This window comes from Delphinus delphis, chromosome 1 (assembly GCF_949987515.2).
Source record: "Delphinus delphis chromosome 1, mDelDel1.2, whole genome shotgun sequence".
Classification (NCBI taxonomy): Eukaryota; Metazoa; Chordata; class Mammalia; order Artiodactyla; family Delphinidae; genus Delphinus; species Delphinus delphis.
The window spans coordinates 18,798,846-18,816,858 of NC_082683.1; the positions used below are offsets into that span (position 1 = coordinate 18,798,846).

General features: G+C 45.1%; 1 protein-coding gene across 4 annotated transcripts in view; it reads left to right on the forward strand.

Moving 5' to 3' along the window:
- NIPAL3 (NIPA like domain containing 3) overlaps positions 1–18,013 on the forward strand; it is a 51,908-nt gene that overhangs the window by 5,962 nt on the left and 27,933 nt on the right. For all 4 annotated transcript variants that reach the window (XM_060016246.1, XM_060016257.1, XM_060016276.1 and 1 more), the window contains exons 4-5: positions 15,710–15,778; positions 17,362–17,533. In XM_060016246.1, coding sequence (XP_059872229.1) covers positions 15,710–15,778; positions 17,362–17,533 — 241 coding nt within the window. The remainder of the gene's footprint in view (positions 1–15,709; positions 15,779–17,361; positions 17,534–18,013) is intronic.

Here is an 18,013-nt window from a genome sequence, read left to right on the forward strand (position 1 = left end):
TTATAGCCAATTCACAATTACTATGGTAATCATCATCATAATAATAGCAACTAACATTTGTTGTGTTTACTATAACAGGGACTGTGTTAATCCTCACAAAAGTCCCATAAGGTAAGTACTATTATATCCCCATTTTACAAATGAGGAAACTGGCACAGAGACGTTAATTAACTTTCCCAAGACCACACAGTCAATAGGTCATAAAACTGGAATTTGAAACAAGCCTGTGCTCTGCCAAAGCCCGTGGTTTTATCCACCACTTCCTCTTGCCTACATTGTGCTGGGCACTCTGCAACGCCCCTTCTCTCCCTGATACTGGTTATTAAGTGTCGAAATAGCAGTCTTAGATAAGGTAATGCCTTACCTGCTGGAGAAGGTAAACGTCAGGGAGCTGGCCTGAAGCCAGGTCACGGGTGTAGCAGAGCCTATTAGCCAGCCTGCTGCCTCCCTTGTATTTGAATATGAGTAACCCTCAGAGCAAGCCAGAATGCAGTTTATACTTAACTGTTAGCATTTTAAGCCCAAGGGACTGAGAGTTCAGTTTAAATAGCAAGTGATGACAGTCTTGTCACTGCGGTATGTAAATAGATGCTGTTGTTGGCAGATGTAAAGCAGGCGCTGGAACAGGAGATCTGAGCTGAGGTTTCACTTGGATACCAGTATCCAAGGTTTCCTGCCTCTGCGACCTGTGGCTGCTTTTCTGCGAACAGTTTCTTTTCTTTCAGAGTTGTAACTCGGATCAGAGAATATCAGAGCCAGAAGGGTCCTTAGAGCTGTTGCTAATGCTAATGATGATGATACAAATAAAAATTGTAAAAATAATAATGGTAGCAGCTAGAATTGTTTTAATATTTATTACATGAGGGTTTACGGTCAGCTTCATTTTTCAGAGGGGAAGCTGAGGCTTCAGAGTGATTGCCCTGAAGTCACACAGCAGTGAGTGGCAGAGGCAGGACCCCAGCCCAGGTCTGCTGGTCTTCAAAATCTGTATCGGTTACCTGAAGCAGAGAGGGAAGTGACTTTGGGTCTGCTGCCCCCTTCCCTTGAGGGCTGGGTCTGTTGGAGCCATGGCTTGAACCTGCCCCTCAGTGGGAGCACCGGTGTTCCAGTCTGCACCTTTTCGTAAGGCACAGAGTCATTGATCCCAAGATCGAATCCCTGTCCTGGGTTAGCCGTCCACATGTACTTACGAGCACTTAACACTTTGAATAACTTTGGTGAAAACCCCCGGGTGGTTCCTCAGCCAAAAGCAGAGCATGCTGGGTCGAGAAGTCTCCCAGCAGAGTGTCCAGAGCTGGAGTTTCCCGTTGCTGTCCTCCTCCCTCCCTGCCAGTAGACCTGGACACCACCATTTCACAGTTTCCAGTGCTGAGGTTTGGAGGAGGGACTTAACGTCAGGAGCCCTGCTGCTTGTCGCCTCAACTCTGAATTGCCCTCCACCAGGCACTTGAGGGCGGCTGGTAGGTGTGTGTTCAAATTGTGTAACCCCTGGGCTGCTGGCAGCTTCCTTGCTTGACTTTAAATGCTCATAAAATTGAACCAACCACCACATCACAAGGGTTTGGGGCATAATTAGCATTGACGAAGCCCTTTGAAACCCTTGGATGAAAGGGCGTGAAGTTGTATTGCGCTGTTACTGTGTCTGTAGCCAGTCGTTATGAGTGGAGATTAATATGCTTGAGGTAAAGCCTTTTAAAAGAAACCTCAGCTTCCTGTGTCATTAGTGGGAATGTAGCCCTTACAAGGTGGGGATCTTTTTTTCTTTATCTTGCCACCTTTGAAGGACACCCCAGAGAATACAGTGGGACACAGATTCTCATCAGGAAACTGGAAGTCAGACCTAAGTTCTCCCATCCTCACCTTGGACAGGTTATTTAACTACTCTGAGTCTTCCTTCGTTCATCTCTAAACTCCTTCCAACTTGTGTGCTAAAAATAGGACTCATAGTAGTACCCACTTCATAGGGTTATTTGTGGCTCAAAGGTGATGCGTAGAAAGGGCTTAGTGCCATGCCTGACATCTATATATATAGTACATGTGATATTATATATAAATGCTCCATAAATATTATTATGGTAACCTTTTAACCTTGTTTTTGTTTTTGTTTTTTTTTGTGGTACGTGGGTCTCTCACTATTGTGGCCTCTCCCGTTGCGGAGCACAAGCTCCGGACACGCAGGCTCAGCGGCCATGGCTCACGGGCCCAGCCGCTCCGCGGCATGTGGGATCTTCCCGGACCGGGGCACGAACCCGTGTCGCCTGCATCGGCAGGCGGACTCTCAACCACTGCGCCACCAGGGAAGCCCTGTCAGGCGGATTCCTAACCACTGCACCACCAGGGAAACCCCCCAGCCCCATTTTAAAACCCTGACTTAAATGACTCCATTTTATGTCACATTTCACAGCACATTCTCCAGCAGCCTTGTGGATTCAGTCTCATCAGAGGACAGCTTGGTATCTCTGGGTAATAATAATGTAGTGGCCATCAGTTGTAGGTCGAACCAAAAGAAACTACCACTTTTGTAGGTCAAAACTGGTTGGATATTGGCAATTTTTATGGTTCACCCTAATTCTTATTTACTGAGTTAAGTGTTTCTTCCAAATGATCTCAAGAAGTTCATGTACCAGCTCTGACAGAGGGGCACCGTCATCCCAACTAGCAGAAGAGAGCGGAACCGAAGCTTAGTGAAGCAGATCTCAGCAGCCTGCCGACCCTGAACCTGTAGCTGTCCTCTGAGCAGCCCCTGCTCAGGTCTCCGTTTCTGCACAATTCCTGGGGCCTGTTTCCAGCTCTCCCCTGTCTCCCACTAAGGTGTTAAAGCAGCTTTGAAGTGTTTTTGGAGCAGCAACCGGAGTCTTTTTGTCTCCTACCTGCCGAAGGCAGTTCCTGCAAAATCACTGCCACTTAACACTTTGTAACAATTTACTCATTAGCGTAGGTAAACTGAGTTATTAGGCAGAGTGCCTGCCTGGCCCCAAGTTCTTTGCCTCCCATGAGGTTGAGGTCCTTGCTTTCAATCCTTAGGAACCACATGTAGTGAAGGGCTTCCTTTGAGGTCCTCAAACTTGCCCCTCTAAGGAAACACTGTGTATTTCCTCACACTTTCTTTTCATTGACATCTAAAACTTATGATTACAAGTTTAAATATTCACAAAGTATGTAATTCCTGACACATTTAAATTATTTTTTTTAAACTCTTACACGTACTTAACTAAAGCCCCCAGAATATAAAGACCATTGATCCCTACCATCAGACTTCTGAAAAGACTCTTCTTTAACAGTTGGAAAGTTTACATCATTCCTTTTCCTTCTTGAATTTCTATTTCCCTTCCATTTCCCCACAGAATTTTATCCCAAAATTGTGTCAGCTTAAAGAAAAACACACAACCTAAGAGTTGTGACTTAAGTTTTTTTCAGAGACCTTACTGAGGACTATAGCCTGGGAGACAGACGCTCAGTAGCTCTGAGGAAGCTGTTCTGAAGAGGTTGAGGGGGAAACCAGTTTATACGTATGTGATTTTTGGCTAGGAAATACATGCGGTAAAGTATACATCTTGGTAAAAGACTACTGCCGGTCACAGAGAACAGATATCTCAAGTTAATGATTTAGTGCTTTTTTTAATGTGTGGGAAGATGCAAGAATCTGGGTTCATTAAAATTCTTCCTGAGATGTGCATCTAACTATCTAAGGGGCCTGCTTGTCCAAGCACAGAGCATCCTGTCATTGTCTTAATTTCCGTTCAGAGTGTATTGTCGGTTATCGACTGCAACAAATTACAGCTTAATCCTTGCAGAATTGGGTGGTGAGCAAAAACGCTCTTGTTCTTCTTTGTTTATATGTATCTGTCTTTCAATACTTAAAATTTTTACGGACATCTATCATACTTCTCTACAAGAAAGAATGTAGAGTATGTAACCAAATTTCTTTTTTAAAATTTCCTTTGATATAAGGTTCATAGATATTGATTCGATACAGAATTTTTTATACAATTGAATAAAAGCAATTGATTAATGCAGTATAAATTTTTATCATCATTATTGAACAAAAATAACTTTGTATTAGAAAAATGTATCTGAAAAGATTTGGACTTGATTTTCAATATTCAAGGTAAATATTATTAATTGGTAGAATGAGATAGGGTTTAGCATCAATCCTGTAGCAAGCTTTGGTTTTTATGGCTAGAAGTGCTGAGTCTCTTCATGTACCCCGAATGGAAGAAGTATTGTTACAGCAGTATCACTGAATTCTTTCAACTCCTTCCAAGTTATGTGCTAAAAATCATGTAGTGATAAACTAGTTTTATTGACCTATCAGCTAACTGTATGATTAGGACCTCATTCATTTTTGTTCAAAGCAACGTACTAGACATACTTAATTTAGAACAGGTTTTGTTTTTGCTTTTACAGTTTCCATGAAGTTTACCAAAAAAGCATGATCAATTATGCCGGTCACTTTTTTCGCTTAGAGGCACATTGGGTTAATCTCATATATCCAGAAAGGATTGGGGAAATTGAAATATGATTAATTTTACTACACCTTTGCCCTTACTGTACTGTAATACATATATTTTAACTCTAGAATATAATGCAAATATTTACTATAAATATTTGTACATGTATTTATCCCTAGCTTGAATATATTTTTGTCAAAACTTACAACTGTAGGTATAACCTAATTAACAAAGCTAGTTTTTATTGTACAAACATCAGTTAAATCAGACTTTCTGATTTCAGAATATGTTAACAAGGGCCAAGTTACCCCATTCTGATATCTGTCATGGCTTACAGGAATACGTATGAGAGGGGGAGAGAAAACAGTTCCTAGAATGGGCATTTATCACTAAAGAAATCTCCCAGGAAACAAAATTTCAAAATTCCCCTGGGTTTCTTAGTGGTTTTACAATTTGGGGCAATGTACCAGAGTAAGATTCCACATGAGTGAAGGACAAGCCTTTCTTTGATAAAGTGGGAGGAAGCTACAGAGAAAAGTAAGGAAGGGAAACAATGGGAAGCTAGCAAAGGGCACAGGTGGAAATGAGGATATGGTGATTGAATCCCTTAAAACTGTCAGTATCAGCAAAACCTTTGTAGAAGAGAGTCTCTGGGCCCCCCAATCTGAAGGATATGGCCTTCTAGATCCTGCTACCCTGATTTCTCTTTTGGAAACAGTCCTAATGACATCACTCAGAGCCTCCCTATCATCTCCAAGCCCAAATCCAAACCCTTTGAAGTAGAGAAGCCCCCTCCCAATCTGACCAGCCCACCCCTAAGCCTTATCCCTCTGCACTCACGTTTCTTCTGTCTTCTGTGGACCCTCGCCCAGCTATATAGAAGCCCTCATTGGTCCTCAAGCTCTCACACACACATCCCCTTTTACCTCTCAGTGCCTTTGAGCCCACTTCCCCCTGGGTCTTACCCCTCCACATCACCTTCTTTCCATTCCGCAAAGGCACCGTGCTCATTCCCACCGTGGGGGCTTCCCACCCCACCCCCATCACTCTACGTCTTCAGATCTCTCTCTGAAACCATTCTTCAAAGATGCCTCCCTGACTTCCCTTAATCCTGGGTCTCTCACACACTACATCAGGCATCTGTGCTTCTCCTAGGTAGCTCTAACTGAAGTGGGCTTAAAAATAGTCAGGTGTTTAATATATACTGCATGAGGACCGGGACAGCGCATGGCACGTTGGCAGTCAGTGCATGGCACACACTAGGCACTGAATAAGTGTCTGGAATGCTATTCTTCCCTCCTCTGTAAAGTGTCTGTATTCTGCACTAGCCTAGGAACCTTTGAGTCAAGAACCAATTCCCCAGCCCTTGATAATAGCTACTAATTATTGAATACTTATCCTGTGTCAGGCACTGTTCTAGAGCTTTAAATATTCCATAGCTTGACATACTAGTTAAGAGCATAGGCTCTAATGTCAGACTCCCTGGGTTCCAGTCCTGCTTCATCCACTTACCAGCTACCTCATATCCTCTGTGCCTCAGCTTCCTCACTGTAAAATTAGATAATAATACTACCTACCTTATAGGGTTGTTATGAGGATTAAATGAGTTAATATATATGAAGTAATTGGAATAGTACTTGGCATGTAGTAAGTGCTCAATAAGTACTGTTGTTTGTCATTATTGCTGTCATGTTTATTTCTAATATTTACAACAAACCCAGTCTGTCAGTTTCCAAAGGCTGAGCTCTCTCTAGTAGAAGAGCTGGCCAGCCATGTAAAAGAACTCAGGCTGGGACTTCCCTGGTGCCGCAGTGGTTAAGAATCCGCCTACCAACGCAGGGGACGCGGGTTCGACCCCTGGTCCAGGAAGATCCCACATGCAGCAGAGCAACCAAGCCCATGCATCACAACTATTGAGCCTGTGCTCTGGAGCCCGCAAGCCACACTACTGAGCCCACGCACCTCAACTGCTGAGCCCATATGCTGCCACTACTGAAGCACATGCCCTCTAGGACCCGTGTGCCGCAACTACTGAGCCCGCGTGCTGCAACTACTGAGCCCGCGTGCTGCAACTACTGAAGCCTGCACGCCTAGAGCCCATGCTCCGCAACAAGAGAAGCCACTGCAATGAGAACCCCATGCACTGCAATGAAGAGTAGCCCCAGCTTCTCTTGTGGCCTCTCTTGTGGCGGGATGAAATGAGAAATTAATAACAGAAGGAAATTCACAGCAGCAAAGAGGGAAATTCACAAATATGTGAAAATTAACCCATGGTCAATGAAGAAATCACAAGGGAAATTAGAGACAAACTGATCCTAAAATTCTGTGGAAATGCCAAGGACTCCAACTAGCCAAAACAATCTTGGGAAAAGAAGAACAAAGTTGGAGGACTCATGCTTCTTGATTTCAAAAATTATTACAAAACTACAGTAATCAAAACAATGTGGTACTGGCATAAGGACAGACATACAAATCAGTGGACGACAATACAGGGACCAGAAATAAACCCACACATCTGTGGTCAATTGATTATTGACAAGGGTGCTAAGACCACTCAATAGGGAAAGAATATACAGTCTTTTCAACAAATGATGCTGGGACAACTGGATATCTACATGTAAAAGGATGAAGTTGGACTCCTTCCTCATACCATGTAAAAAAAATTAATTCAAAATTAAAAAATTAATTCAAAGACCTAAATCTAAGAGCTAAAACTATAAAACTCTTGGAAAGAAACATAGGTACAAATTTTTGTGACCTTGGATTAGACAACAATTTTTTAAAATGATGACACCAAAAACCATACAAGAAACAAAAGAAAAAAATAGATAAATTAAACTTAATCAAAATTTAAAACTTTTGTTCATCAAAGCACACTGTCAAGAAAGTAAACTATAACCCTCAAAATAGGAGAAAATATTTGCAAATCGTATATCTGACAAGGGTTTAGTATCCAGACATATAAAGAAATCTTACAACTCAATAATAAAAAGACAACTCAATTTAAAAATAAGCAAAGTGGGCTTCCCTGGTGGCGCAGTGGTTGAGAGTCCGCCTGCTGATGCAGGGGACATGGGTTCGTGCCCTGGTCCGGAAAGATCCCACATGCTGCGGAGCGGCTGGGCCCGTGAGCCATGGCCGCTGAGCCTGCGCATCCAGAACCTGTGTTCCGCAATGGGAGAGGCCACAGCGGTGAGAGGCCCGCGTACCGCAAAAAAAACACAAAAATAAGCAAAGCGTTGCACAACATTGAAAATGTACTAAATGCCACTGAATTGTATACTTTAAGATGATTAATAGTCAACTCTATTATATGTGAATTTTTTTAAATAGGCCAAGGATTTGAATAAACAGTTCTCCAAAGAAGATAAACAAATGGCCAATATATACCTAAAAAGATGCTCAACATCATTAGTCATTAGGGAAATGCAAATCAAAACCACAATTAGATACCACTTCACACTCTTTAGAATGGCTATCGTAATTTTTTTTTTTTTAAGGAAAATAACAAGTGTTGGCAATAATGTGGAGAAATGAGAACCCTTGATTGGTGGGAATGTAATTTGCTGTAGCCGCCATAGAAAACAGTTCGGCAGTTCCTCAAAAAGTTAAACACAGAGTTACTATATGACTGAGAAATCCCACTCCTAGTGGAATATACCCAGGAGAACTGAAAACATATGTTCATGCAAAAAGATGTACACAAATGTTCATAGCAACATTCATGATAGACAAAAAGTGGAAATAATTTACATGTAACTGATGAACAGATAAACAAAAAATGGTATATCCATATAATGGAATATTATTTGGCCGTAATAAAGAATGAAGTACTGGTTCATGTGAACCAGTTCTTAAGGTTCATGTGAACCTTAAGAACATTATGCTAAGTGAAAGAAGCCAGTCACAAAAGACCCTATATTGTAGAGTTCCATTTATATGAAATGTCCAGAATAGGCAAATCTATAGAGACGGCGAGTAGACTAGTGGTTGCCAGGAAGTGAGGGGAGGGGAAGCAGGGAATGAATGCTAGTGGGTTTGGGGCTCCTTTGAGGAATGACAGAAGTGTTCTGCATTTAGATATCGGTACGGCACAACTTGATGAAATCTGGACGTTTTCAAGGTTATGTGGCAGCTCCGGAAATCAGATCCACACCCGGCCTCCTGTTTGTTGTTGCTGCTTGTTGTGGTTTCTTATTGTTTGCTTGTTTAGTGGTTTTTCTCAACTCTTTTTGTAAAGTCTGTGTTTTCTGTTGTGTGTGGCCTATCCAAGTCTGTGTCTGTTAGCTCGGTGGTCAGTTTTGTTTTGATAGTTTTGTTAAATACCTAGAGCCAAAAAGAGGAAAAAAGAAAAAAGAAAAAAACCTCTCCCAGTCTTTGCAGACTGGCTCTGTGCTGGGGCACTACTCCATCGTTTACCAGTCTATTTACAGCTCTGCCTTCACTTTTACTTGCTGCTCTGCCCAGCCTGAAGGCCACCTGAGGTGAAGGCTTAGCATCTTCTCAAGTGTTTTTGGAGCACGCATCCAGCCCTGGGTATATGAATAGTCTTGATTCCCCAGGATACACCGGAGCTTTTAAAAGCCCTCTCTCTCTCCACCCCGCACCCCCGTATCTTCTTTCCCAGCTCTTCCTGCTCAGGCTTTTCCTTCTGTGTACTGTGCATCCCAGTGCTGTCCCTCGCCTCAGGATGCTGCAGCCAACACTTATGACTTTAAATTCTTTCAGCAAAAGCATCCCGGAAGCTGCCCCCGCCCCCCAGCCCTGGTACTGCTCCAAGTCAGGCAAAATAAAGGCAAGCCCTTGTGCTGTTCCTTCAGGGAGCTGCCAGACAGGTTGGAATCCACAACCTCAATTTTTTTTTTAATTTTAATTTTATATTGGAGTATAGTTGATTAACAGTGTTTTGTTAGTTTCAAGTGTACAGCAAAGTGAATCAGTTATACATATACAGGTACCTATTCTTTTTTTTTTTTTTTTTGCGGTACGTGGGCCTCTCACTGTTGTGGCCTCTCCCGTTGCGGAGCACAGGCTCCGGACACGCAGGCTCAGCGGCCATGGCTCACGGGCCAAGCCGCTCCACGGCATGTGGGATCCTCCCGGACCGGGGTACGAACCCGTGTCCCCTGCATCAGCAGGCGGACTCTCAACCACTGCGCCACCAGGGAAGCCCCACAACCACAATTATTTTTTAAAAATAAGGTCCTTATTGCTCCCTCTGCCCTCATGACTGCCATAGGTCTGGAGTGTAAGGGATGGTTGGCAAGCAATTTAAAATGCCACATTGCTTTCTGACCATAAGGCAACTGCTTCTTTCTTCACCAAGGCTTCCTCTTCTTATTATAAGTTTTTAATTAGACTCCAGAGTTCTAGAAAAGTTGATTCAGACAGTGTTTGCCAGTTCATTCATTGTTTTACTGGAGGGATGGATCCCTGGAGTTCTTCTCTATTCCACCATTTTCAATGGCATCACTTATAACATTGTGAAGATACTAAAAAAAAACACTGAATGGAACACTTTAAAAACGTCAAAATGCTGACTTTTATGATTTTTGAATTTGTCTCAATGAAAAAGGTAGTGACACATTAAAGAAAGATATTCTGAGTTCATAGAATGGCCTTAAAGAGCATTTAGAACCAGGCATTAAGATGGGAAGACATTAAAATACCTTAACTGAGCAAAAAAGGGGGGAGATGACCAAGCAGTAGAGTGATCCGTACTCAGATCAGATGGACGATCAAAGCCGCCCACTAGTAAATGTCTGGAATAGAGTCACATCTTGAGTCCCAGCCAAAAATTGCTGGATCATTAAGCAACGTTGGTCCACTGAGAAAGCACTAGCTATTGCTGGGTAACAAACCACCTGAAAACCTAAGTAGCTAAAAACAACAACCATTTTACTGCTCACAATTCTATGAGTCAGGAGTCTGGACAGGATCTAAAAGAATTGAAATCAAGATCTCGAAGAGATAGTGGTACTCTGTTGTTAATTGCAGCACGATCAACAGTGGTCAAGGTGTGGAAACAACCTAGATGTCCATTGATAAATGAAGAAAGAAAATGTGGTATATACTACAATGGAGTATTACCCAGCCTACAATGGAGTATTACCCAGCCTTAAAAAAGAAGGAAATCCTGGAACATGCCACCACATGGGTGAACCTTGAGGACATTACGCTAAGTGAAATAAGTGCTAGACTGAATGTGCCTCGCCTCCCCCCCCACCCCAAATTCATGTATTGAAGTCATAATCCCCAATGTGATGGTATTTGGAGATGCGGACTTCGAGGGGTAATTAGGTTGTGACGGTGGACCTCATAAATGGGATTAGTGCCATTATAAGAGAGAGACAGAGCTCTCTTTCTGTACCATGTAAGGACACAGCACGAAGGTGTCCATCTGCAGACCAGGAAGAGTCTCTCACCAGGAAAAGAATCAGCCAGCGCCTTAATCTTAGACTTCTCAGCCCCCAGAACTGTGAGAAATGAAAGTCTGTTGTTAGCATCCCTATAGCATCCCAAATTGACTAAGGCAGTATTCCAGTCACGGAAGGACAGATACTGCATGGTTCCACTTACATGGGGTATCTTAAATAGTCAAACTCATAGAATCAGAGAGTAGGATGGCAGTTGCCAGGGGCTGGCAGGGAGGGTGACAGTAAGGAGTTGCTAATCATTGGGCGTAAAGTCACAGTTATGTCAGAGGAATAAGTTCTAAGATCTGCTGTACAACATTGTCCAGCAGTTAAAAATACTGTATTGCACACTAAAAATTTATTAAGAGGGTATATCTTATGTTAAGTGTTTATGCCACAGTAAAATTTTTTTTAAAAAGAAAGAATTCGAGCAGAGCTCAGCAGTGGTGGCCTTTGCATCTTTGCTTGGCTGGGGCTGGAGCTGGAGAATCCAAGAGGTCCTCACTCATGTCTGGAACCTCAGCTGGGATGGGTTAAATCAGCTGGAGTGGGCTGAGGTGGCTGTGCCTCTCTCTTCTCTTGGTGTTGACTGGGCCCACTCATATATCTTTTTGGCCCTCCACATGACCTCTCTCTCTTTTGGGGGACAGGCTGGGCTTTTTTACATGTGCCTGGGTTCCCCTCCGAACAAAAGCAGAACCTGTAAGGCCTGAGCTCGGAAATCCCAGAACTTCACTTCTCTCTCATTCTGTTGACCAAAGCAAGTCACAGGCCAACCCAGGTTCAAGTGATGGGGAAAAGACCCCACCTCTTGAGGGGAGGCATAGCGCATGCATACAGGGATGGGAGGAATCGTTGGCAGCTGTCACTGCAGTTTACTACAAATGATAACCCCCAGTTCAGGACAATGTAATTGTGAAAGTCTAGCGGGAAGAATCTTGCCTCTCCACCAGGCCTCCTCTGATACCACCACAGTGGGGAGGAGAAGGGGTGCTTCGTGACTGCCAGGTGGGGCAGAGGTCTAGTCTCCCTGTGGTCTCTACTGACGCTGGGTGGAGGGGGGTACTGCCTCATCGCTGGCCTCAGCTGCCCACTTGGCTTTCTCTGATAGTCCCAGCAGGGGAGTTGGGTTGCTTTGTTACAGCCTCCAAAGGGTGGAAATCTAAGCTCCCTACTTGGCTTATGCTGGCAGGGGCAGGGTGGAGCCTTTTTTTTTTTTTTCCGGCAGTGTTTGGAGCACATCAGTTATTGTCTAAAAGCCTTCTGCCTGGCCTGGCTGCTCCTTTCCTTATTCTCCGACCAGAGTGCAGGCTTTTCTTGGGGCTTTTTTGGGTCACACCTGTTGCTATTTCCAAGTTGCCAGTTTCTTCAGCTCCAAGTCTGGATACATGAGGCAGAAAGAAAGCTCAAGGAACTCCCTACCGTGTGGTTCCTCAGATCTCAAGCTCCTTAGCCTGTCCGCCTTGTTCTGTCCACCTTTCAGTCTTCTTATGTTTGTTTTATATATAATGTCCAGGGTTTTTAGTTGTGCGTAGCAGGAAGCATAGGAAAAAGAATGTCTACTCCGTCTTACTGGAAGCAGAAGTCTTTTAAAGTTAAAGTTGTCAGAGAATTTTATTGTATGTGAACAGCTGAAGTATTTAAGAGAATTTCAGTTTCCTTATATTCATAAGTGCAGTTTGTTAGACTTATAAGAAAAACTTAGTTCCTTGTTAAGGTTTTGTTTCCAAAGAACCAGATCAGGGAATCTATTATTTTAATAACGTATATACTTTTTTAAAAAAACAAAGTGAATGCACATAGCCTTTTTTGTCCATAAAAGCTACCCCGTTTTTGTCTATAAAACTGAGGGGGGGACACATACTTACTAGGAGTTGGACTAATAATAATAAACATATTCCCAAACTCTGTTCTGTGAAGCCTTGACTCTATTAGGCTCTTTGGTTGCAAGTAACAGAAACTAGCTCGTAAGCAAAAAAGATTGTGGGGCTGCTTCCGGAAAAGAAGGAAGAGCTGGAGAAGCCAGCTTCAGAAGGTCAGGAACCAGGAAGGCTCCAGGGGTCTGACTTGGCTAAACCTCACCTCGGGCAGGAGTGAACCAGCCTTTTTCCGCCCTTGTGTTTCTCAGTCCAGGATTTGGAGCCCAGAAAGAGAGCTTCTGACCTGCCTGGCTTGGATCAAGCGTGGGTCACAGGCCCATCCTTGTCTAGGAGAGGAGACTGGAGCCCTTTGAATGACAGTCCCAACAGGAGTATCCAATGAGGAGGCAGGGGGGAGGCAAGGAGTCCTCCACAGCACAATCGGGGTGCTGTTACCAGAAGGAAAGGAAAGTGATTAAAATGTCAGGCTGGTGAGAATCGCAGAGGTACTACAGATGCCAGTGGATGGACTCTAAGCTAAGAGCTCTAGAGCCAAATGGGTTTGGGAAACCTGAGCTAGATAAGGAGAAACTGCCTCTGAGAGCCTCTACTGGGCCAGTGCACTGGATGGAGGATACAGCGTTTTGCAAACTTATCTAACCACATGATGCCTTTTGCCTTGGAACCCCATTGACGTATCTAGGAACCCTGGCCTGATTGGCCTCCAGTGACCCTTTTAGCTCTGAGATTCTGTGATCCTGCAGGAAGGACATGGCTTCTGTTTAACTGAAAAGAAACCAAAAAGCATGAAACAGTGGAGATGGAGAAGGACCGAGCCAGTGCAGCTCAGGCTGAGAGCCGTATTGGGAAGCAGTGGAAGCCAGCTCCTTTGGGTCCCAGGAGATGCCGCCAATAACCTCCAGTTAATGAGCTATTTTATGTGAAATGAATTGGTCGGCTTCTTGTCTGGCATGATCATCACTTGGTTTCTCTGAGCAGTCTGGCTGTGACCAAAAGCTTGGGTCAGGGCCGGAGGGGCCCTTAGCAGTCGTCTGGGCCAGCACTTAGGTCATCCAGAGAGGACACACAAGCCTGGTGAGGGGAAAGGGACTTGTCTGAGGCCATGTAGTGACGTGGTAGCAGAGCTGGGACCAGATCCCAGGTCTCTGGGCACCCAGCTCAGCATCTTTCCTTTATGCTGCAGCACTGCACCTTGAGGGGGAGAAGTCGGGGACAGCCACGGTGGTTTCCATCAGCAGGCCTCCTCTGCCCTCCTCCCGCCCTATCCCACAGTGACTGCCCCTTCTCTGGGGAGGCCCCCTCAGCTCTATGGGCCCTCAGCACTCTGGGAGAGGGAAGGGAAGAGGGGGGCAGGAGGCGGGATAGAGGGTTGACTTTATCCCCCTTACTGCTTGCTGATTATCTGTCCTTCCAGAGGGATTGAAGGACTGAGTTTGTCTTTTTTTTTTTTTTTTAAATTAATTTTTACTGGACTGAGTTTGTCTTGATGTTCACTGCTGGTTCACTTGGGCCTGGCCCAGGCCTTGAAGAACATGCAGATTTCACAAGGGAGGGCACCAGTGGTAGGAGACTCTTTTTTTTTTTGCAATACGTGGGCCTCTCACTGTTGGGGCCTCTCCCGTTGCGGAGCACAGGCTCTGGACGCGCAGGCTCAGCAGCCATGGCTCACGGGCCCAGCCGCTCCGTGGCATGTGGGATCTTCCCGGACCGGGGCACGAACCCGTGTCCCCTGCATCGGCAGGCAGACTGTCAACCACTGCGCCGCCAGGGAAGCCCAGGAGGCGACTCTTGAGCAAAGGAGGAGTTGGGAAAGCCCATGCTGGAAAGAGAGGATTCCTATTTGGTTAAAATGATGCATTCCTTTGGTGTTTAGCAGGATAATGCTGGAGGGTGTGTTGAGCACATAACACAGTGTGGTTTAAGTGCTGGGCCATGTACGCTTTGACCCAGCAGTCCCACTTCTAAGAATTTATCCCAAGGGATTAATCTTCATAAATGCACAAAAATGCATGAACTAGGATGTTCGATCACAGCATTGTTTTTAAAAAAGGAAATAGCCTAAGTATCCAATAATACAGAAGCAATGATAGAAATGCACATCCAAATGGTAAGTTATTTTGACATTTATTAAAAATGGTGAATTAGATATGCCTATCAAGAGAATGTATTTATAATATCTTAGGTAAAGGAACAGGTTGTAAAACAAATTATAATATTATTTTTATAAAAATAAATTAACACTGCCATTGACATCAAAATTCATGGACAGAAAAAAATTTTTACAAAAATCAAAATGTTTGCAGTAACTATCTCTGGGGGTTTTAGAGTGACAGATGGCTTTTATCTTTTTTGCGTTTTTGTTCTTTTCATTTATATTTCCTAATTATTCTACAGTGAATATACGTTTGGTAATCATTGTATAAAGTTTTAAAAAAAATGCCGTGCTAAGGAATCTGAACCTCATTCTTAAGGTGACATAAATTAAATTTTTATAAATTAAATAATTAAAAGTGCCCTAAGCAACTTTGCCACTTAAAGGAGCCTCATTGAGACCCCTCTGGGAATAGGAAGACTCCATTGATTAGATGGCAAATAGTATCCCTGCCTGTGTTTTTCTTGTAAATTCTGATCTCTGAACATTGCTTTTCTGCGCAAGACCATACCAAATCAATACATTAAGGGAACTGGAAGAGCAGATTTAGGCCTTATCAAGTCCTTGTGACTGGAGGACAAAGGATGGTGCTTTCTGGTAGTGTCCCATCGCAGGCCGTGTTCTGTAAACCAGCAAGGCAGCCAGAGTAAACTCGGGTAGAAAAATTCCACTGGAGTGTCTGGGGGGCGTGGCTTTGTGAGGGATGTTGTTGGTTTTGTTTTGGGACCACAAACAGTTGGATTCCAATGTGTCCTGGGGCCCTTTGGCTTAGGCCCAGCTCACGTCTGCTCCTGTGAACTTTCCTTACAGGAAAACTTGATCGGTGCCCTCTTGGCGATTTTCGGACACCTTGTGGTCAGCATTGCACTTAACCTCCAGGTACGTTTCGGTCACCAGCACTGCCTGGGGCAGAGATACAGCCGATGGGTATCTGGTGCAGGCCCGGCTGCCTCCTCTCTGGGGGACATTGCCTATTCCATCCCAGGGCTGGGACAATACCTTTTAGGTTGTTCCAGAATCTCTCTTGATTCTTTGCCCCTGCTTCATCCCCCATCACCCCTCAACCATGAAGACAGTGCTCTCCGTTACTTAAAAGTCTCTGGGGGGTGCCTTGGAGCAGCTGCTGTGTACGCCCTGCCCCATAACTCCTCGGCCTAGTTGAGCTCACAGACAGCTGTGGTTTAGAGCCAGTTGACGACACCATGGGAACTGGCCCCACTGGCTGCAGGTGCAGCTGGGAAACCAGCTGTGTGTGTTGGGCGCTGGTGGCGGTTGTTAATGCCCCGGGGCAGCCTTCAACCAGTGGGGGATGGGAGTCAGTGGATAAATGCTCCAGGCCCCCGTCCTTGGGTAGGATGGTTCTGAGGGGAGTTCACAGGGTTTCTCAGAATGACTGAGCCCCAGTTGCCCAAAGCACTAACTCACCGTGAAAGCACCCTTCACTGGCCCTCCTCCCTTCCCTGTCTCACTTTCCCACTCCCTGACTTATGCTTCCTGGAATCGCCTCCCAAATCAACTCCCTGCTCCCCAGCCCTTGTTTCAGGGACTGCTTCTGGGAAACCCAGTCCAAGACTTGACACCTGCCAGCAGGACAAATCCCACAGCACACTGGCCAACGCTTTCCCCCAGCGCTGCACAGCTTCCAGCTTCGGCGAGCCGCTCTGCCCCTCTGGAGCAGGCACGTGAACACTCTGCTTCCACATACACACACGTGTGTGTTTCTGTGTGTTTCCGAGGCTGCATGGTCTCTTAGCTCCTTATGTGGTTCCCTCTCTTCTCTCTGCAGACCAGCAGCCCTCATCAAGATCCTCCCCACATGGCAGCCTTGACCCTCTAAGTCAACATGGCTTTCTGGCTTTCCTTAGTCACTGCCTCAGGGTCTGTGTCCCAAGTTCACAAGTCCAGAACCAGGAATATTGTCCATGCTTGGGCCAAGTATCCACCCGAGGGAGAGCAGCGTCCACTAGCACCCACAGGGCTGCCCAGCAGAGCAGCCAGCATCTCTACGGAAAGGAGTGTATCCAAGTGGGCACACTGAACACGGGGACTCCTGGGCATTGCTATTAGAGGGAAAAGTCAACCCAAGGGCCAGGCTAAAGTGGGGGTCCTTAGATCATGGCTCCCACCCCAGAATGCTCGTTGCCTGTGATGTGCATCAGAAATGCACATTTCCAGGCCTCACCCACATCTCCCCGCTGAGGGTGAGGCCCAGGCCCATGTATTTTTTCAAAGCTTCCCAGGGAATTTAAGGCTTCCCAGCCAATTTGAGAACTACTGTCTCAGAATAGCAACCTAAGGTTTAGATCACTACTGCTTTACTCTTCTCTGAGTCAGAACTCCAAAAACACTTGACAGGTCTCCCCAAACTATTTTTAAAAGTGGGGAGTGGATTTAGGATTCGTGCATCTTAGCATCTTTTTCCTGGAGATCTGGACAAATCGCATTCTTTCTCGGATTTCTAGAAGTACTGTCACATCCGCCTCGCGGGCTCCAAGGACCCTCGGGCCTATTTCAAGACCAAGACATGGTGGCTGGGCCTGTTCCTGATGCTGCTGGGCGAGCTGGGCGTGTTTGCCTCCTACGCCTTCGCCCCGCTCTCGCTGATTGTGCCTCTCAGCGCCGTCTCCGTGATAGGTAAGACCCAGCTCCCACCCCGCCCCTCCCCTGGGACTTGCCTACCTCTGTGAGCAGGTCACCGCCAGTATCAAAGAGACTCACCAAACCAGCTTTTGCTTTGCTAGTAATGCCTAACACTTACAAAGCGCTTCATACTCAGCAGGACTTGCTCTAAGCACTTTACAGATAGTGATTCTTCTAATCCTCCTGGCAGCCTTTTGAGGGAGATACTGTTATTATCCCCATTTTACAGATGAGGAAACCGAGGCACGGAGTGGTGAAATTACTTTCCCCAAATCACACAGCTAGCGAGAAGCAGGGCTGGGATGCAAACTGGCGTTCTGCCTCCAGAAGCTGTTTAAGATTCGGAAAGTTTATCAGAATTGCTTTTTATTTCTACTGCAGAAGGAAGATAAACCTTGACACATTCATCCTAACACTGTCAAGATAAACTAAGCTTTCAGAGTTCAGGTACTTCACACCTCTAAGAAATGCACA